This window comes from Primulina tabacum, chromosome 1 (genome assembly GCF_025594145.1).
Source record: "Primulina tabacum isolate GXHZ01 chromosome 1, ASM2559414v2, whole genome shotgun sequence".
Taxonomy (NCBI): Eukaryota; Viridiplantae; Streptophyta; class Magnoliopsida; order Lamiales; family Gesneriaceae; genus Primulina; species Primulina tabacum.
This window is the reverse complement of record NC_134550.1, coordinates 50,509,479-50,528,636: the sequence shown is the minus strand read 5'-3', so window position 1 is coordinate 50,528,636 and position 19,158 is coordinate 50,509,479. Positions and strand designations below refer to the sequence as shown.

Here is a 19,158-nt window from a genome sequence, read left to right as displayed (position 1 = left end):
TGGACGTGAACCATGTGTTTATGACTACGTTGAGAGAAAACGTCTCCTAAAGTTACATCCAGTACATTATTATTAAACAAAATATCCATATAGTAACTACCATTGGACTCTAAAACAAAACAAATATAACAAGGACTTGAAGAATAAAAACTCAAGAACAAAATTCAATGTGAAAATATTATTTCGATATAATCCGCTTTATACAAAAAAAAATTGTACAAAAATCTTTTAAAATAGATAAAAATATATTTTATTTAAAATTCTAAAGGGTTATATTAGAATATTTAAGCTCAAGTCACAGATTATGTATTTGCTTAATCTGTACATGAACGGGCCCTGCTTTGCGATGCTCATTTATATAAATAAGGTAAAATAACAAGCAACAATATAAGAAAAATATTTGAAAAATGTAGTTTAAGGATTTTTTTTGCAGAGTTACAGGGTAGAAGCTATGGAGTTATAAGCTTCATCAATTTCCTCTTCTGTCATCTCAATCGTTTCATCACTGTCATAAGAGGCGACATCTGTGGCATACTTCTCTTGATCCTTGGGAGCTTTCTTGTTCCCATAAGATTGGGGCTGCACGTTGAGAAATTCGAGCTCGTAGATCTGTTTACAGACCATTGCTTCCTTGCAGAGATCTTCTTTGCTAAGTGAAGCCTTAGAGTCTGTTGCTGAGTCCAATTCTGCCAGCTCCTTAACTAATCGAGGAACGCATGCCCATGCTTCAGCTATAGCTTGGATGTCCTAAAAGACCACAAATGTAATGCGTTATATAAAAAATTTCAGACCGAGATATCCAAGAACGAACTGAGCAGGGGGGTATGCCCCGGAACAAGTAACATAGTTCAAATTCAAATTTTACGTGTTTTTCCTAATAATGCTACTTCCGAGGCATAAAATCAGCTGCCTCAGAAGATATGCATACTGGGTAACAATGACGTGTAAAGGACATTGTAACATATGATATAAAGTCATACTACAATATCTCAAGCGAGAAAGAATCAGTATAGAAACAGGAGTATATCTAGTTTTATATGCCCGTGCAAGAAAAAACAGATAATCTATTGTTTCCAAGAACCGCATTCATTTAAAATCTATACATGCAATATTAAACTTAATCAGATCAAATATGTTATCATGTGCCAAAGTATTTGGCAGAGGCAATCAAATCATGGAAATAGAAGAAAAAACAAACTAATTAATGGTATACCTGTCCCTGCTTGAGGGCATCTACGGCATCTTGCAAACATGTTAGGATTCCTTCAGAAGCTATGTTATTTATCTCGTGGGGATCTGGCTACAGAAAAATAAAAACTCAATAGCGCTAATGACAAGATAAAAGTACGGTTTAAGAACAAAGTACAAAAATTATGATAAATCCAGGACTTACATACATAGAAGTTAACAGCGTTGGTAAATAAAAAATCTCCTTACGAGTTTATAAATCCAACACTATCACAAAGATTTAATAACTATTAGAGGTCTCATCGTACAGAAATGAGGTGGGAACAGACCATTGTAATCAATGATGAAGGAAGAAAACAAATACCACTCCTAAATATTTTAAACAATCTTTCAAAAAAAAATTCCAGGTGAGAAAAAATATGGTCCAACATTATCTGCAGCCATATTGAAAGTGCAAATATTTTAATTAACAAATTGTTGAGATAAAACTGGCGTCACAGTATCAATCTTCAGTAATTTTAACTTTTAAGACCATTAAAGAACGGATACTAGTATTGCAACTAACCTTTTCGTCTTGATTTTCAAGCCATGATATGGTTCGTTTCAAATCTTCAACAGCCCACTTCTTAACTTTTGGAGGAGAAAAGCGACTTTTCATCTGGTAAGAAGTAACCCCATACTTAGGACATGAGATAAAAACTAATAGTGGATTGTGCATGAACAATGACAAGCACCTACAGGTTACGACTACATCTTATTCTAGCCCGCAAATCTTTAACAAGAATGCAACTAACAGGACGATGTGTATAATATATTAATATCTATATCCATTTCAAGTATAATCACCATTGCAACAATTTATGATCCTTAAGACCTCAACTGATCAATAACTGGTAGATAGATGGCTTCATTTGAATGCAATAAATTTAATGTTCTAGCAAAATGCAATACAAAAATGCATTTTTTTGACAAAGGTGAAATATGAGTACCTTGGAAGATGCAATACTCTTCTTCGAATGTGAGCCCTTCTCTTCTTGTTTCAAATATTTCTTAGGCATCGGAATTTTTACGTCTACAGGTATAGCTTAGTAGTGTTACAAAATAGCAGTGCAGCATGCATGTGTGTGTGTGTGTGTGTGTGTGTGTGAGAGAGAGAGAGAGAGAGAGAGAGAGAGAGAGAGAGAGAGAGAGAGAGAGAGAGAGGTGGTGAGCGTGTGTGTGAGCGAGAGAGACAGACCTTGGCTGGTTTCAAGAGAAATGTGTTGCTTCCTCCATGGTTTGCCCACATTCAATAAATATGATTCTATATCGACAAGTTTTCTTTCATTATAACACTGTGATATCCAATCCTGTAAGGAAGATTTAAAAGGAAATAATAGAAAGTCATGTATCGTTCTTAGGGGTAGAGTATGGACAAACAAATATGAGTAATATCTCCGTGGGGAACATTAATAATGATAGATTTTAGTTAGGGGCTCGTTGTAAGCAATAAAACTACTAAAGCATGTTAAATGTGAAATGTAATCGAACAATAAACTGAAGATGTGAGTTTATAATATGAACTAGATCTGCAATAAATCTTTAGTGCTTAAGAGACAACTGCATGTGGATTTCTATATAAATAAATTACTTGATAATCCAAAAGCTTAAAATTCCTTCAAAGCTAAGGAAATACAAATAATGAAAGAACGTCATAGAGCGGTGTTTTACCACCAGGATCTGCATAAATAGAATGAGAAATCATAGAAAGTACCACGCAAGGGGGAATAAGAAAGAAGAGAGGAGTAACAATGAACACCAAACTGAGAATCTCACACGATGTATCACTGGCTATCTAAAGCTAATCATTGTAATGATATATTTCAGTTCGTAAAAGTTTTTTTTCTGCTTCTTTTTTTTGATAAAAAGCCAAAGTTCAATCACATATGTCTGATATCATATACTAATACAAGCCATTGAATAAATTATGTTTAAAAAGTTTTAAACCATTCATCTTTGGCAAAGTTGGACAAATGCCTTCACCCAGCAACCTTATTGTGCTGTACATGAAATAAGAAATCAAGGCTTAAAGTAAGCATTGGACCTTTGATATAATAGTTCCATCATCAGCTTCAACTTGCCTAAATTTTGGTGTGTTAGGAAAAGCACATACTAAGAGGGTGCTATTCGAATCCCAATCAGGTTGATATTCTGCACCCATTTCCAGCATCTGTGACCGTAGAATACCACGCTCTGGATTCACAAAACCTGATAGCACAAACACTACTCCTTCCTACACAATAAAAAAACGACTTATTAATGCTATGGCTCAAAAACAGAATTTCATAAACACGTGATGGATACTCAAATAACTATAGTACCATAAGCTTTGAGAAATCCAAACTGCCTTTCCTTTCTACCTCAACGGGGCTTTGCTCCTTCTTGGATTCGCCCTTGCTTCTTGGTTGGTTGGTTTTTTCATCACCGTCATTTTCATCTTCTTTAAAACTCATCCATGAGGGTAAATTACGTTTCCTTGCAGTTCCATGACTATTGCCACCTTGGCTCGACATTGTCCCAGACTTGATGATAATTGCCTGATAAAACCCCTCAAGCCTCTCTGTCTCACTTCAATCCATAATATTGCACAAAATTAAAACAATCAGATAAAAAATACAACTTTCTTCATAGCTTCCAAAACAAAGACATCAAATGAAAATAATCTACACATGTCTTGTCATTAGCTACCTCACATGACAATGTCGTGTGGTTTCATCTAGACAGATGAAAAGAAGATTGCAATGCCATTTGCTAAGTTGTTCATCCTGATGGATGAAAAAAGCATTGCAAAACAGAAAACTGGGAATGCCCAAAGCAAGCACTTTCAATTCACATCAGTTATCATTAGTGATAATGGTAAAAAAACAGGTTCAATAAGAAGATTAACCAACCTTGTTTGACCTTAAACATGGAATCGATCTAGCTAGGGGGAAAAACCCACAAAAACAAACATATATAATCAACGACTCAAAACTTTAAGTGGGTTTACCTTGATGGAAATGATCGAGGGAGGGAAGAAATTCGCAATTGTTGGGGCTTCGTTTCAATTTCTGCTTTCTGCCATAATCTGACGGTCGAGTTCGCTCACGTGTACTTGGTTTGCTGGTTGACTGGACTGTTGGGTTTTTTTTTTTGGAAATAGACTATTGGGATTTTTTTTAACAAAAAATGATTTATAAATTATTACTATTTTTTGGAAATAAAAAATTACAATTTATGGATTTTAAATTTTGGATTTGACAATTAAAAATGAAAAAAACTTGTGTGAGACAGTCTCACAGGTCATTTATGAGACGGATTTCTTATTTGGATCATTCCTTGAAAAATTATTACTTTTTATGCTAAGAGTATTGTTTTTTAGAGTAGGTTTCTTGTGAGAAGGTCTCATGAATCTTTATATGTAAGATGGGTCAACCCTACCGATATTCACAATAAAAATCCTAAAGGAGGTTCAAACCAAAATATAATGTATGACTCGGAGGAGTGTATTATGGAAACAAATGAGGAGCGAAAAAGAAGCCGTGAGATTGAGCATATCACATATTCACAAAACAATATGGAAATGGGTATTGATATGCAAAAAAGTGAGGCCCAACAGAGTATGAAGACTGATGCTAGCAACCCAACAAACTTCTTATTGGCAGGCTATGAATCCCAGTCTTGCCAAAACCCATGATCATGTTAAGTTGGAACTGCCGAGGATTGGGCAACTCTAGGGTGGTTCCTATGTTACGTGAGTTAATAAGAACTCACACACCAGATATCATTTTCCTTTTTGAAACTCTTGTTCATGCCCTAAAGTTAGAGGATATACACTATAAAGATTGGTTATGAGGGATGTTTTCTGTAAATCGAGATGGAAGAAGTGGGGGAATTGGTGTTTTCTATAGACGTTCTTCTACATATTCACTGATGTCATTCTCGAATAATCATGTGGACATGGAAATACTAGATAATGCTATAGGTGGATGGCGTTTGACTAGGATTTTATGGGTTTCCAGAAAGACGCCGAAGAAGTGATTCTTGGAATTTTCTTAGCACTATTGCTATTGCATCCACTTTGCCATGGTGTATAATTGGTGACTGCAATGATCTATTACATATTGAGGACAAGCAAGAAATGGCTAGAGCATCCAGAATGGTTGTTCAAAGGCTTCCGGGAAGCTTTGAATGATGGTGTACTCCAGGAAATCTCGATGCAAGGATATCAATTCACCTGGTCCCGGAGTAGATGTACGCCAAATGCAGTTGAGGAAAGGCTTGATCGAGCTTTTGGAAATTCTGAGTGGATGGCTCTCTTCCCAGATGCCCAGTTGAGTAATTTGGTTGCTGCTATCGCTAACCACTCACCATTACTGCTTAAGACTATTCAACCTGAAATCTTTCTCCAGAAGCACAAGTTTCATTTTGAGAACAAATGGTTAAGAGAACCAATTTTAAGGAATTGGTACAAAACAGTTGGGATGCTGGTTCAAGTCAAGATCTACTTCCCAGACTTGAGAGGTGCTCTGAAGTATTATCAAATTGGGGAAAGAAACGCTTTGCAGCTTTCAAAAGAAGTATTAATTTGTACAAACAAAAGCTGGAACAGCTTAGGAATTATTCGGATCCCGACTCGGTGGAAAAATATGACATGATAAGAAAAAATATGATCGATCTCCTAGTGCAAGAAAAAGATCATTGCCGTCAGCGAGCAAAAAATCATTTTGGTTGAGTGAGGGTGATTAAAATACAAAATTCTTTCACTCAAATGCAAATACCAGAAGAAGGAAGAATAAAATTACAAGGCTACAGGATGATGGAAATGGAATTTGGCATGAGAATGGAACAAATATATCTCACATTGCTATGTAGTACTTTGCTGATCTTTACTCAGAAAGTAATAGGAATTATGATCTAGTGATGAATGTGATAAATACTAGCATTTTGGCAGAAGATAATAACATGCTTCTTGCTCCTTACACTCTTGAAAAATTTAAAGAAGCGGTGTTTCAAATGCACCCAGACAAATCTCCGGGACCGGACGGCTTCAATCCAGCATTTTATCAAAAAATTTGTCATCTGATGGGTCAGGATGCATATAACAATTGCAAGAAATGGATGGAGCAGGTATCTTTCCCAGCAGGTCCCAGTGATTCAAATATAGTTTTGATTCCGAAATGTGATACCCCATCCTCTATGAAGGATTTTCGTTCGATTGCCTTATGTAATGTAGAATTATGGCCAAGGCGATAGCAAATATGTTAGAGTAGGTGCCCGGAAAGCCAACTTGTGGCTTGAGCTTTATTGACTCTAATGTAAAACAATCTTCATTTTAATAATATTTTACGATTTTATTCGATTATGACATTATACTTTATCTGTATACCCATGCAAGCTGCATAGATAAAGTCCTTGAATATACAATTGGTACCATGAGGTCTGCGTCTCAATGTAAGATCATGAAACTCATTAGGAAGCGTACCGTATATTCTAAACAGGTTCCTAGTCGATTCAGCCGCCTAAAACAAGGATAAAGGTCGCTCGAGCTCGAGACTAGCATCTGTGGTGTAAACGCCATGTTTCATTGGCAAGGGCATGGAGATGTCTATTCACACAGATGGGTGATCATATGATGATGCACCGAGCAACCTTCCCTCGGACTATCCAAGTGGTTCCCACTTATCGAGTGGAATAGTCCGCAGTTATGGTTGTACACCATTAGTCCTTTGACCCGGGACAATGTAGGGGCTATACGTACTAGCATGCCTTTTGATCCGCAAGGGTCATCAGGTGGCAAGGTTGGGTGTAGTTTCGAAATACGTAGGAGCGAATGCATTGTAGTCGAGGATTCACTGTTCACCTACGGGTGAAGATATCCTATGTGATCTGATGAGTTAATAGTGCAAGGAGTCTCTGGCCAGAGCAAGAAATGTGCTTTAGGGAAAGGTGTTTTCCTAGTTGCACATACCATGCAACTATTAGTACTCAAAGATAAATCGCATCGTTATCGAATTCATATGCAACTCTCGATATACCAATGGTTGCAGATTCGATCGGGATATATGTGTTGAAGGGACCGTACTAGTACGCTAACCATGAATAAAGATTCTTGCAAGAACTATCAGTGATACCTAGGGGATCATGGGGCGATGCTACTAGACGCTCTTACCATGATCCGATGGGTGCAATCAGAAATGAGTTCTGACATTCTTGATCAAAGAGTTGATGAAAATAATGAGGTTAACTAGGGTAAACCCAAATAAAAATAAGTGTTATTCTGAATCACATGGAGATGTGAACCCACAGCTAGCTGTATCCCTGAACCATTGAGGGTCACATAAGTATCGGATTCTGTGTTCTCGTTGAGATAGTCAAATTTCAAGGAGTTTGAATTTGGTGACTATAGTTTGATGGAGATCAAACAGGAAGCTTATAAAGGAGTTTATGAGCTGATTCCATAGGATGGAAGAAGTGGAAGTTAGCATGATTGCTAAATAAGGAAGGAGAGTGGAAATGCCTGTTTTTTGTGAAGGAGTTCACAAAAACTTGAAGCTGCCAAATATGGTAACTGCCATATATGGTAAGTTCTAAATTTGGTAAATGAAAATTTTGATTTTCGAAATTTTCAATTTTCATTATATGAACAAGATTTGTATCCTTGGTATATCGGCGCTCTCGAATCGTCGATCGGGGTTATAATGAGTTCGGAATCATTTATTTAGTAAATTGAGAATTTACTAATTAAATGATTGTGCTAGTAGTGGTGACTACTAATATGCACAAATTCCCATGAATATTCTAGAGGAGTCTAGAATTAAATTAACTAATGAGTTAGTTTATAAATTAAATAATAGTTATTCAATTTAATATACATATATACATGTATATATTTTATATGATGATATAAAATATATGTATATGATATTATTATATCACGTGTCATTAAATGTTAATAAATACATTATATTTTAATTATATGGTAGTTTGAATATAATGAAATTAATAGAGTCCTTGTGGGAGGGCTCATTGTTGAATGATGAATTATTCTTCACACAAAACACAAGAAAATTCCTTCCTTTTCTCCCTTGGAAGTCACGGCCAACACATAGAATTGTGGGAAGGAATTTTGGCAAATTGATTTGTTTAATTGTTGATTAAAATCAATAATTAATTGTTAATTATTGGTTAACAATCAATTAGCCAAAATCCATGTTTATGAACAATGATCTCTCGGCCATACTTTCAAAAGATTGGGAAAATTTTGGCCAAGTGATTTTTCCTTCCACCACCGCGCCGACGACGCTACACCGTCACTGGATTTTGGAAATTCGGAGTGCACAGTTTCAACGCACAAATCGTTTGGATTTTCTAGTGCAAACCAAACGAGGAATTCAGTTTCTGATTGTGGACCTAATTAGGCGATCAAAGGAGAAGATCCATTCGTAGGGATTTACAAGAAGGACTATATCCGCATAAAACGGAATAGTTTGGAGTCCAGCGTTAAGAACGCAAAGGTATAATTCTAAACACCCTATGTATATTTTTAAACACACGACGCCCAAGAACAAAAATTTTAAACTTCCGTTGCGTCTTGGGTGCGAGAATACGATGTCCCAACAAAATAGACTAAAGAAAATTTTGCCAAAGGTGATATATTCATCGCAATCCGTTTTTGTTCAGGGTAAAACTATAACGGACAATATCTTGATTTCCTTTGAGACTCTTCACCATATGAAAAGGAAAACAAAAGGCAAGGTGCGCGGTGTAGCTTTGAAAGTGGATATCAGGAAGGCATACGATAGAGTCGACTGAGATATCTAAACTGCATTTTGATTAAAATGGGCTTCAACACCAGATGGGTACAACTCATTATGGAATGCATAACTTATGTCTGGTACTCCATCTTGAGAAATGATCAAAGCATCGTCCCTGTTCAATCTCAACGTGGCCTCCGACAAGGTGATCCTTTATCAGCCTTATCTCTTTATTTTATGTGACGAAGGCCTTTCTAGCACTAATTCGAAGAGCGAAAGCACATGAGTTAATGCATGGTTATAAGGTATGCGGAGGGGCACCCATTGTATCCCATCTTTTATTCGCAGATGATAGCTTTTTCTTTTTTAGATCCACAGCTGAAGAAGCTAGTATCATGAGAAATATTTTTAAAACATATGAAGAGGCATCGGGGCAAGCAATAAACTTTGGAAAATCAGGTATTTTCTATAGCGGTAATATACACCATGATGTAAAAAATAATGTCTCATCAATTTTAGGGGTGAACTCTCTTCTTGATACCGGCAAATATCTAGGTCTCCCATCATTGATTGCACGAAGTAAAAAAATGGTTTTCAGCTGTCTTAAGGAGAGAATTTGTTCACGAATAAAATCCTGGAAAAATAAACCAGTGTCAAAATCAGGCTGTGAGATACTTATTAAGGCAGTGACACAAGCTATACCATCATATTGTATGAGTGTTTTTCTATTGCCGGTGTCTATAGCAGAAGAAATCCAGCGAATGTTGAATTCTTTCTGGTGGGGATCGAAGAAAGACAACCAATGCTATATTCATTGGCTTTCTTGGGACATGATGAGTGTTAGAAAAGAGAAAGGAGGTCTAGGGTTTATAGATCTCTATGGTTTCAATATTACAATGTTAGGGAGACAAGACTAGTTCTTTATTTCCATCCCAAATACACTCGCAAGAAGAATCTTCAAAGCTAGATACTTTCCTCGAGAGGGCTTCCTCACAGCCTAGTCGGGCCATAATCCAAGTATAGTTTGGAAAAAATATCTGGAGCTCTCAATCATTGTTACAAATTGGAAGCCGTTGGAAGATCGGAGATGGAACAAAAATTAATACTTGGAATGATCCTTGGCTAAGAGAGGCCAACAATTTTCAGGGTTCAAACTTCAATGATCTCTAGAATGGAATCATTAATGGTGGCTCAACTGATGATTCCAGGGTGCAAGCAATGGGATGTTGAGCTAATCAATGAATTGTTTAATGCAAGGGATACATGTGAAATCTTGAAAATACCTTTACAGGAGACTCCAATGGCAGATACAAGAATATGTCATTACATCAAAAATGGGAGATATACCGCTAAATCGGGGTATTGAATGTTTTCTGAGATTATGTCTTCCAATATGGAATTTAGGACCTCGGGAGAATGGAAAAATGTTTGGAACTTACAGATCCTACCAAAAGTCAAAACCTTTTTATGGCGAGCGATTAGAGACTGTATACCAGTTAAAGCAACTCTTCAACGCAAAGGTATTCCCTCTCACATGTATACATTGTGATGGTCATATTGAAAACACATGTCACGCTTTTTTGCTATGCCCTTTTGCTCAAGAATGTTGGAATGAATCCCATCTCTCCCATGTTATAAACTCGTGTGCAGCTAAGGTGGAAAGTTTTGCAGAAATGACATTTTTGATGATGAATACATTAACGAATATGGAAGTTGGGAAGTCTGTTATGATCATGTGGTGCTTATGGAAACAAAAAAATGATAAACTATGGAACAATAAGCATTGCACATCGTCACATCTGGTCCATGGAGCTATACAGAGATTGTATGATTGGCTAAAAGCAAAAGAAAAAGGATCTCTATTCAATCCAAACGTGCAAAGTGTTGACCCAATATGTAAAAGATGGCACAAACATCCCCCTCATTTCCTGAAATGCAACACATATGCAACCATCTTTACGGACAATAATACATTTGGCCTTAGATGCATCTTGCGAGATGAAAATGGAGATTTTATGACATGTCGAGTGCAACACGCCCCTGGAAATCCAATGGTGAAGGAATGTGAAGTTCTTCATCTATTCAATGCTATAACCTGGATCAAAGAGATGAACCTGACAAATGTGATATTTGAACTTGATGCAAAAAATGTTGTGGATGCTATCAAATCTCCCGACAATGATACTACGGAGTTTGGATCTCTTGTGCACCAATGCAAGCATCTATTGAATCAAGGAACCTCGTTCTCGATTCAGTTTGCTTATAGACAAGCAAATGTTACAGCAAATACTCTAGCAAAAGCTGTTCATTGTTATGCTAGTCCTTCAATTTATTTTAAAAGCTCGTCTTGTTTGATTGAACATTTAGATGATTATTGTAGCTTCTTGCATGATTATGAAATTTTCTTTTAAAAAAACTAGTGAAGGTTTTTAAAAAGAAGAAATAATTTATAGAACTTTTAAAAGTATAATTTTTAAATTGATTTTAAAAATAAATTTCTCAAAATATATAATAAATTTTGTGAAAAATAATATTAATGAATTTGGAAAAATGATTTATACTCTCTTGATGTATTTATATTTAAGATGTTCACGTGAACAACTTATTTCAAAAGAGGTCATTAATTCTTTTTGTTTTAAAGTAAGATGTTAGCACGAAAATCTTATACAAAATACACTTAAAGTAACACTTTCGATATAACATAAAACAACTTATTAACAAATATATATACATATCATTTTAGTGTTTGAGAAGATATAATTTCAAAATAAAAATGATATTTAACTAGATTTGATAACATTTGATTCAACCAATTTTTAATTAAACACACGGAATTTTTGTGATGTTTCCTAAGCCTTACACTGTTTCCCAAGGGATTTGAATCTTATTTTGTGATGAAAACACAACATTCAGTATTTTTTTACATGAGATTATCAACTATCATTTTATTTCATTCGATAATTTTTTAAATTTATCTGACGACATTGCGTAAAGTCTAAAAAAAACATTACAAGTGTTTTTGTTTTCGGCCAGAGCAATCCAAATAATTTCCCAAGGGCATTTTTCTTTTAGCTCCATTTCCTGATTACAAAGAAAACCCAGGACGAAATCCCGCCGCCGCCATTTCCTGCCGTTTTCGCTGGAAGGAAAAATGTCTGAAAATAATTCATTGATTAAAATGGTGGATTTGAAGGACAAAGGAAGAGCTTTGGTCGCTTCCCAGCCGCTAAAAGCTGGCCAAATTATCCTCCGCGACTCCCCCATCCTCCTCTACTCTGCCATCCCTCTTGGCGGAGGAGGCGCCGCCGGATGTTACTGTTGCCATTGCTTTAGAACAATCCCCCCAAACTCCACGACTATCGCATCTTGCCCTCGTTGCTCAAATGCATCAATTTTCTGCTCTCCACAATGCCTTTCAGTTGCTATTTCCACCTCACACTCTCCTTTCGTCTGCCAAGCTCTATCGATCATTCAAGCCTCCAATTCTCCGCTTCTCCATCACAACCACGACCGCCAGTTACAAGCCCGGTTCCTCGTGGCTGCGTACAATCTTGGAATGGTGTCTCCTTCCCATTTTCAGACTCTTTTGTCACTGCAAGGTGAACCCATTATCGATGATGCATCGAACTTCCTGCATTCTTTGATTTCTTCAGTTTGTTACCCTTTTCTTGATAATTTGAAAATCGGGTTCTCATTGGACCTGACTGCATCTCTTTTGTCTAAGGACAAACTCAATGCGTTTGGATTGATGGATCCCTTTCATCAAGATAAAGAGAGGTCTGTTAGGGCGTATGTAATTTACCCAAGGGCCTCGTTTTTCAACCACGATTGTCTCCCTAATGCTTGTAGATTCGACTATGTTGATTCGAACTCTGGTTGTGATAGTAATACTGACATTGTTGTGAGATTAATTCATGATGTTCCCGAGGGTAGAGAGATTTGCGTTAGCTACTTCCCTGTCAATCTTAAGTATTCTGAAAGGCAAAAAAGATTAAAGGAAGATTATGGCTTTTCGTGTGACTGCGATCGATGCAAAGTCGAGGCTAATTGGTCTGACAATGAGGAGGAAGGAGAGGAAGATATGGAGGCTGAGGAGGACATGGAAGAGGATGGTGATGATATTGGGGAAGAGGATTCTGTAATGGATCAAGAAAACAATGATTTCCCTCATGCTTATTTCTTCCTGAGATATATGTGTAATAAAGACAATTGCTGGGGTACATTGGCTCCTCTTCCTCCTGCCGATGCTCTAGTTTCAACAGTCATGGAGTGCAATGTTTGTGGCAATTTGAGCAACTCGGACGATCTGATGAATGGGAATTTGTAGTTTTTCATGGTTGGTACAAAGTCGGGACTTATGTTATTCTTGTAGTTTTTCATGGTTGGTACAAAGTAGAACTTATTTTTTTTTTTGTGTTGTTTGAGGATGCATGATATGCTATATTGTTGTTTATCATTTAGGTATATGATCTTTGCAAGTCTCCAAATTGGGATATTGTAAACCAGAGAGCACCAGGATTTAGAAAGATGAAAAATATAAACTGTGGGATTACTTCAACTTCAGTTTTTAAAGAAACTAAACATAAAATATTAAAATTTTCCGTTTCAGGTAGATAATATGTGTTTTTCCTTAATAATTTTTCAAAAATGTGCAATTTTAGTCGTTTTACCTACACCTCTTCTTCTATTCCCAAGTATTTCTTTTGGTTGTGAATTGTTAGATTGGCTTTTGTTATTATATTTATTTTTTCCAGATTTTAGTTTGCTGCACATTTCCTTATTGTCACACAATTAAGTCTAAAATTTACGTGTAAAGATGAATGCAAGAGAAATGAATTTTGGAAGATGATTAATTAAATTTGGATAAAAGGAAATCCAATTTGGGCTTACTTGAATTTGAGTATATCTCACATAGGATCGGGAGCTGCCATACAAAGAGAAATTTTCTCTGTCATTCTGCCTCAATTGGTCGGGGTCATATATATATATATATAGCAGTCGTGGCCATGTTTTGGGATGGCTTCATTATGAGATTTCTTCTGTGCAGCATAGACTCACTCATCTCACATATATGTGAACTAAATGCGAGAACCATAACTAGTTCATGGCGCACATGTCAACGGATAGACAAATGTAATCTCAAAGCATCTTCCTAGGTCCCCCATTGATCTAGACAAATGGAGAGTGCTGATCTAGAGGACACAGAGTATACAGTGGGTTAGACAAAATGTATGTGAAAAATCATTGATAGAGCTCCGGAAGGTAACTTACCCCCTTACTAGCTCTCGTTGATATGCAAGTTCTTCATCTCATATGTTTCTCCACAGTATAGTATGTCTCGTGAAAATGAGATGCATACCGGAGTAGAATAAATGAATGGAAATGAAGCACAGGAGGCGAATAATACACGAGCTGCATGTGTATATGAACAAGTATAATATCAGCATGTTAGGTCTGTCTTTTTTGCAAAACTAGGTCTCTCTGAATATATCTTAAGAGTGTAAAGTAATTATCTCAACGCGAACAAGTCATTTTACTCGTGAAACAGTCACGCCTCGTAATCCTATCAAACCCTCTGCTGTATGAGTCAAAACCATCACCGTACCTGTACCCCATTCGACCTTGCTCGCAGGATAGAGCTCATGTTGAAGCACAACAATCGGCCCTTCCACCTGGCAAGACAAGAATGTGATACAAAGGCATGACTGTTTCACGAGTACACTATTATATTTCAGACTTTTATATTCTTGATTTATTTAAGTGAATTATATACAAATTTCAACAGATTTATGATATTACAATCTAAACTTGTATTGATTGAGCACTGTCTTTAATCATGCTTTGGTTTTTGAACTCATACATTGAAAGGAGCGAAAGCGAGACTTCGTCTGAAGCTAGAAAATAAATTTTGCATTAGTTCGAGATTTTTAGTTTCTTATGTGCTGAGACAATTTCATTTTGATCTGGGATGCAGCAAACTCCTTCGTATGCTCAGTTTTTGTCTGTCGCCATTATATTTTAAGTACAATCTTAGTCGTTTTCCCGATAAAGAGAACTTTTAATTTGCAATCATATTTTCGTTTGCTTTGTACTGAGATTTTTTTTAAAAAACAATTTAAATGGGATATTTTTTTTGTTTGAACGTGGATTCAAATTCACGTATCTCCCCATTTATGTCTCCACACCACGAAAAATTTGGTTTCTTTAAAAATGAGATATGTTTTTTTGTTCGAATGTGGATTCAAATTCACGTCTCTCCCCATTTATGACTCCACACCAGGAAAAATTTGGTGTACCAAGATGGATAATCATTGTTCCACTTAATCCACTAGTTCAAGTTAGTTTCTTTGACAATACTATTGTAATTTTCCTTGTGCACCTTTATTAGTACCATGAATATCATGTATTGCAAATTCTTTCCCCATCCCCAATTAAATCTCATATTCCTGATGGAGGTCTTTTATATTGCACATGGACGATACTATGGTTCAGCTCGTAATTTATTCTCGACAACATTTGCAACCCAAGATGAGTAGCTCTAGGATGCAGTCGACTGCGCAAATTGTCCTCTACACAACTATGTTCTAAATGGCATTTCCTAATGCCAAAGAGATTATCAGATTTACGTGGTGATGCATATATCTTCCAATCTCCATTCACAATCAGTACTATCTATGACTGTAAACCACAATCACCCTCGAACCATCGTTTTTTCTTGTACAAAAAAAAAATCTAGCCTTCAAATTAACGAAAGTTAACCTCATAGAGCTTTCGCTTCATAAAAGATTGATTACATTCACAATAGTGAAAAATATAAAATCACCCACAAACTGCTACTCTATATAAATTTGTCTTAAGCCTGTTTGACTAAATAATATTGAAAAGTGTAAATCCTTTCTCTCATCTAATTCCAACATAATTTAATCTTGAAATTGTTACAAAACTCTACTACAACTTGCTGCAAACAACCAACCAACTTGCATTTTACTCCATGTTATTTTCCCCACATCGATAGTTCACAGATACCTTAGCACAGTGCACCTTTGTATTAAAAATGAGCCACTCGGTGAAAGACTAAAGCAAGTAAATAAAGCTCTGTAGAGATAAACTAACAAGAATATGCAAAACCCTGGAAAACAAAGCTATGAAGCATGCAAATATAAGATACTCCATTTAACAGCTACAGTTGCATCACATATAATCAGATCCACCTTATAAGATACATATTACAGACGAGTTCAAACCCACCTCTCTGTTATTACTTCAACAAAACAAGAGCAAATTTCGCAAATTCAGAGACCTGACATGCAAAGAATGTGAAGTCCTCGTATCTGTATTTTGGACGACAAGTGACAAGGTCACAGACCAGGAAACAACCTGCCGGATACAAGTATAGTTGGACACAAAAACATACTTTGAGCATGATTAGTGCATACTACGTAATATTCCGTGCAAATAGCCACCACTCATGACTAAAGATACCAAGGAGACAACACCAGCTGGAAAGATCTTTGCTGACCTCTTAAAGCGAGAACCCATCACTATAAGGAGAGAAAACGATAGACCAAGGCCGAAGCACGACGCCAAAACAGGGTTTGTTGGAAGAATACTGTAAACAATATACAATACAAGAGCTGACAGTCCACCTGAAATTAATGACTTCTTGCTTCCACCTTTAATATAGCCCATTGCACCACCAACTCCAACCAAGGCAGCATACCCAAGTGTGAGTTTCTGGGACATTGACATGCCCACTTTCTTGGCATCTCCACCATCGTGACCATCATTTTCACCTGGTCTCCCCTTATCTTTATTATCATTACCACCATTGCCACTTCCACCACCTTCATCACCATTACCACCATTAAAATTGTCATTCGAACCACCAGAATCTAGTAAAATATAACTGCCTGTCCCAGCAGAAATAGGGGGGAAAGTGGTTGACATTTTTGAATCTATGAAAAAACCAGCTTTATCTTCCAAATAGAGAGAACCAATAGTTCGCACTTTCTTCAACCTTGTCGGGACAAAACTCAGAGCCACAGCTCCAGCTGAGAACGCTTGCCGGCGACCAACATGAAGTTGCACTTGCCTCGAAATGCCCAATTGATGCTCAGATCTTTGCAGTAACGAGGACTGCGAAAACGTTAAGATTTCTCCCATGTACTAGATTTGATGAGTTAATATAGATATTTCTCCAAGCTTATCCAACAGTGAAGGAAGTCGACATATATTAACGAGGTTTTTCTCCCAGATCTTGCAGTCTCAACTCTCAACAAATTCCACGACAATCAACCTTCTGTTAATTATCAATTCTATCTGCGATGGCATGCAAGCTAAAATTCAACAAGATAATCACGCAGTGACATTGTTAAACATTTGAGAAATCTTATGATCCACTTATCAATATTCAGAGTCAAGGATTTCAACTTCTTTTAATATTTTGTAGGGGAAACTGAATCACCACCAGCAGATCAGATGATAATATGAATTCAAAACATGTCCTATTCCATCAAAAGAGCCCCTCAAAACAAGTAGAATGCCAAGCACTTAACCATAACCATCAAAAGCATAAAAAGGCATTTTTTTCCCATCATTGAAAATGAAAAAAAATAGAAGAAAAAATAGGCTGGAATAACGAAAAAGTTACCACAGGTGACATTACATTTAAAAAAAGCTCACGATCAGGCAGCCAAGAAACAAAAAAGAGCCGATCAGAAGAGAATTATGGATAATGCAGGTCACTCGTTTCAAACTGTATATACCGGAAATAATTCACCGATGAGGAGACGCGTTTCCTCATTTATCGTTTCCTCATTTATCCAATGACAAAATCATGCTCTAATTTCAAGATCAACTCACGGTAAACATGGATAAGAGGCAACTACCAAAAAAAGTTCAGAAGTAGGCACCCAAAGGAACAAGAGGCTAATATTTTCAGACACCTTTCGAGGGGGATGCCCGTATACTTTCTTACATCTATACACAGAAACAGCCAGGGGAAAAAATCTTAATGATATAAATACCTTCCGCTTTAGATGATTAATTTATTTCATCATCTCATAAATTCACAGAAAATAGAAAAGCAAAAGGCGACAACTTCAAACCTATCTACATCTCCATAGATCCAAATCACTTATAAAAATTTGAATGGCTGTCAATAAAAACACAATGGAATGGTTAAGGAAGAAATCCTACTTCAGCTTAAGAACGCAGCTAAAGAGAAAATCGCCATTGGTTCTGATCCTGGGTCGCCATTTTTGCTTCTTCTCGGAGTGTGCTGTGCTGATGTTGCTGAGGTTAAAATATTTATAAACCCAAGTCAAATCAATATTTAAAAATATAATAAAATATGAAAAAAACTAGAGAAATACTACAAAGTTAATTGTTATTAAAATTCATTCAAATCAAGCCATATAAAACTTACTATGGCAGGCTAGGCCGAGCCCGACATGACAACTATAGTGTAGTGTGTTCGATTAATACTAGAATATTTTTATTTTGGAAATTAGAGTATAAAGTTCTTTGAATTTTTGAGTTTTCTTAGTTACTATTGTTGACAATCTCGTGTTGATGTATAAAATGGTTTTTTTTTATTAAAAAAAATTTATTCACCTATTTGAAAAATTATAGAATTGGTAAATCGTATTATCGCATGGTATGTTGAAATTTGTAGTTTATAATCAGATGACAAATGTTTAGTCTCGATACCAATTTATTGAGTCATTGATGCACATTAGAGTTTTGGATGCTTTGCTTGTGGGCGATGCTCTGTTTAGGACCTCGGACCTAACACTATGCATGACGTCCATAAAATGTTTATTAGACAAAAAAAGCAAGGATTTGCGCCTTCAACATACAAAATCTCTATCATCAATGAGAATTGAAAGCAGATTTGTTGGACCAACTCTTTAATTACCGGTTTTCACGTTAGTATCGTTCCATTTGATTGATTTGCATTCCAAGTTTACTTTCCAAATGTTCATTCGATTGATAGCCAGAACATATTGCGTCACAACACCAGCATATGACATATTATTGATTTGATTGATTTGCATTCCAAGTTTACTTTCCTAATGTTCATTTGATTGATAACCAGAACATATTGCATCACAACACCAGCAGATGACATATTATTGCTACTTATTAACAATTAGAGTCAATATAATATATAAGTTGTAACTTTTTTAATGTA

At 36.2% G+C, this 19,158-nt stretch overlaps 5 protein-coding genes across 13 annotated transcripts; 3 read left to right on the top strand and 2 right to left on the bottom strand.

The window, feature by feature from the left end:
* Window positions 1-320: 320 nt before the first annotated feature.
* Window positions 321-4,355, bottom strand: LOC142546662 (DNA-repair protein XRCC1). 4 transcript variants are annotated; one of them, XM_075654507.1, is made up of 9 exons: window positions 4,217-4,354; window positions 3,921-4,026; window positions 3,549-3,795; window positions 3,272-3,460; window positions 2,426-2,537; window positions 2,178-2,260; window positions 1,754-1,846; window positions 1,214-1,300; window positions 321-747 (listed from the first exon to the last, which is right to left on the bottom strand). In XM_075654507.1, exons 2-9 carry the CDS (start codon window positions 3,941-3,943, stop codon window positions 436-438), a joined length of 1,146 nt encoding a protein of 381 aa, XP_075510622.1. In that variant the 5' UTR covers window positions 3,944-4,026; window positions 4,217-4,354; the 3' UTR covers window positions 321-435. The 4 variants fall into 4 exon arrangements, with proteins under 4 accessions (XP_075510622.1, XP_075510639.1, XP_075510616.1 ...); XM_075654524.1 differs by having other exon boundaries at window positions 3,916-4,355; XM_075654501.1 differs by having other exon boundaries at window positions 3,921-4,355.
* Window positions 4,356-5,315: 960 nt separating this feature from the next.
* LOC142511762 (uncharacterized) lies at window positions 5,316-6,462 on the top strand. Its single transcript, XM_075619661.1, has 2 exons — window positions 5,316-5,786; window positions 6,082-6,462. Exons 1-2 carry the CDS (start codon window positions 5,316-5,318, stop codon window positions 6,460-6,462), a joined length of 852 nt encoding a protein of 283 aa, XP_075475776.1.
* Window positions 6,463-10,297: 3,835 nt separating this feature from the next.
* On the top strand, window positions 10,298-11,374 carry LOC142511746 (uncharacterized). The gene has a single exon (XM_075619660.1). It carries the CDS (start codon window positions 10,298-10,300, stop codon window positions 11,372-11,374), a length of 1,077 nt encoding a protein of 358 aa, XP_075475775.1.
* A 623-nt stretch (window positions 11,375-11,997) lies between these two features.
* Window positions 11,998-15,316, top strand: LOC142546637 (histone-lysine N-methyltransferase ASHR2). Of its 4 annotated transcripts, none has more exons than XM_075654476.1 (2): window positions 11,998-13,299; window positions 14,016-15,316. In XM_075654476.1, exon 1 carries the CDS (start codon window positions 12,115-12,117, stop codon window positions 13,288-13,290), a length of 1,176 nt encoding a protein of 391 aa, XP_075510591.1. In that variant the 5' UTR covers window positions 11,998-12,114; the 3' UTR covers window positions 13,291-13,299; window positions 14,016-15,316. The 4 variants fall into 4 exon arrangements, with proteins under 4 accessions (XP_075510591.1, XP_075510582.1, XP_075510599.1 ...); XM_075654467.1 differs by having other exon boundaries at window positions 14,120-15,311; XM_075654484.1 differs by having other exon boundaries at window positions 14,011-14,103.
* An 815-nt stretch (window positions 15,317-16,131) lies between these two features.
* LOC142546619 (uncharacterized) lies at window positions 16,132-18,405 on the bottom strand. Of its 3 annotated transcripts, XM_075654446.1 has the most exons (3): window positions 18,387-18,405; window positions 18,162-18,229; window positions 16,132-17,282 (listed from the first exon to the last, which is right to left on the bottom strand). In XM_075654446.1, the coding sequence occupies exon 3, from the start codon at window positions 17,124-17,126 to the stop codon at window positions 16,389-16,391; it is 738 nt and encodes a 245-aa protein (XP_075510561.1). In that variant the 5' UTR covers window positions 17,127-17,282; window positions 18,162-18,229; window positions 18,387-18,405; the 3' UTR covers window positions 16,132-16,388. The 3 variants fall into 3 exon arrangements, with proteins under 3 accessions (XP_075510561.1, XP_075510552.1, XP_075510570.1); XM_075654437.1 differs by lacking the exon at window positions 18,387-18,405 and having other exon boundaries at window positions 18,162-18,287; XM_075654455.1 differs by lacking the exon at window positions 18,387-18,405 and having other exon boundaries at window positions 16,132-17,299; window positions 18,162-18,258.
* Between the last annotated feature and the right edge of the window lie 753 nt (window positions 18,406-19,158).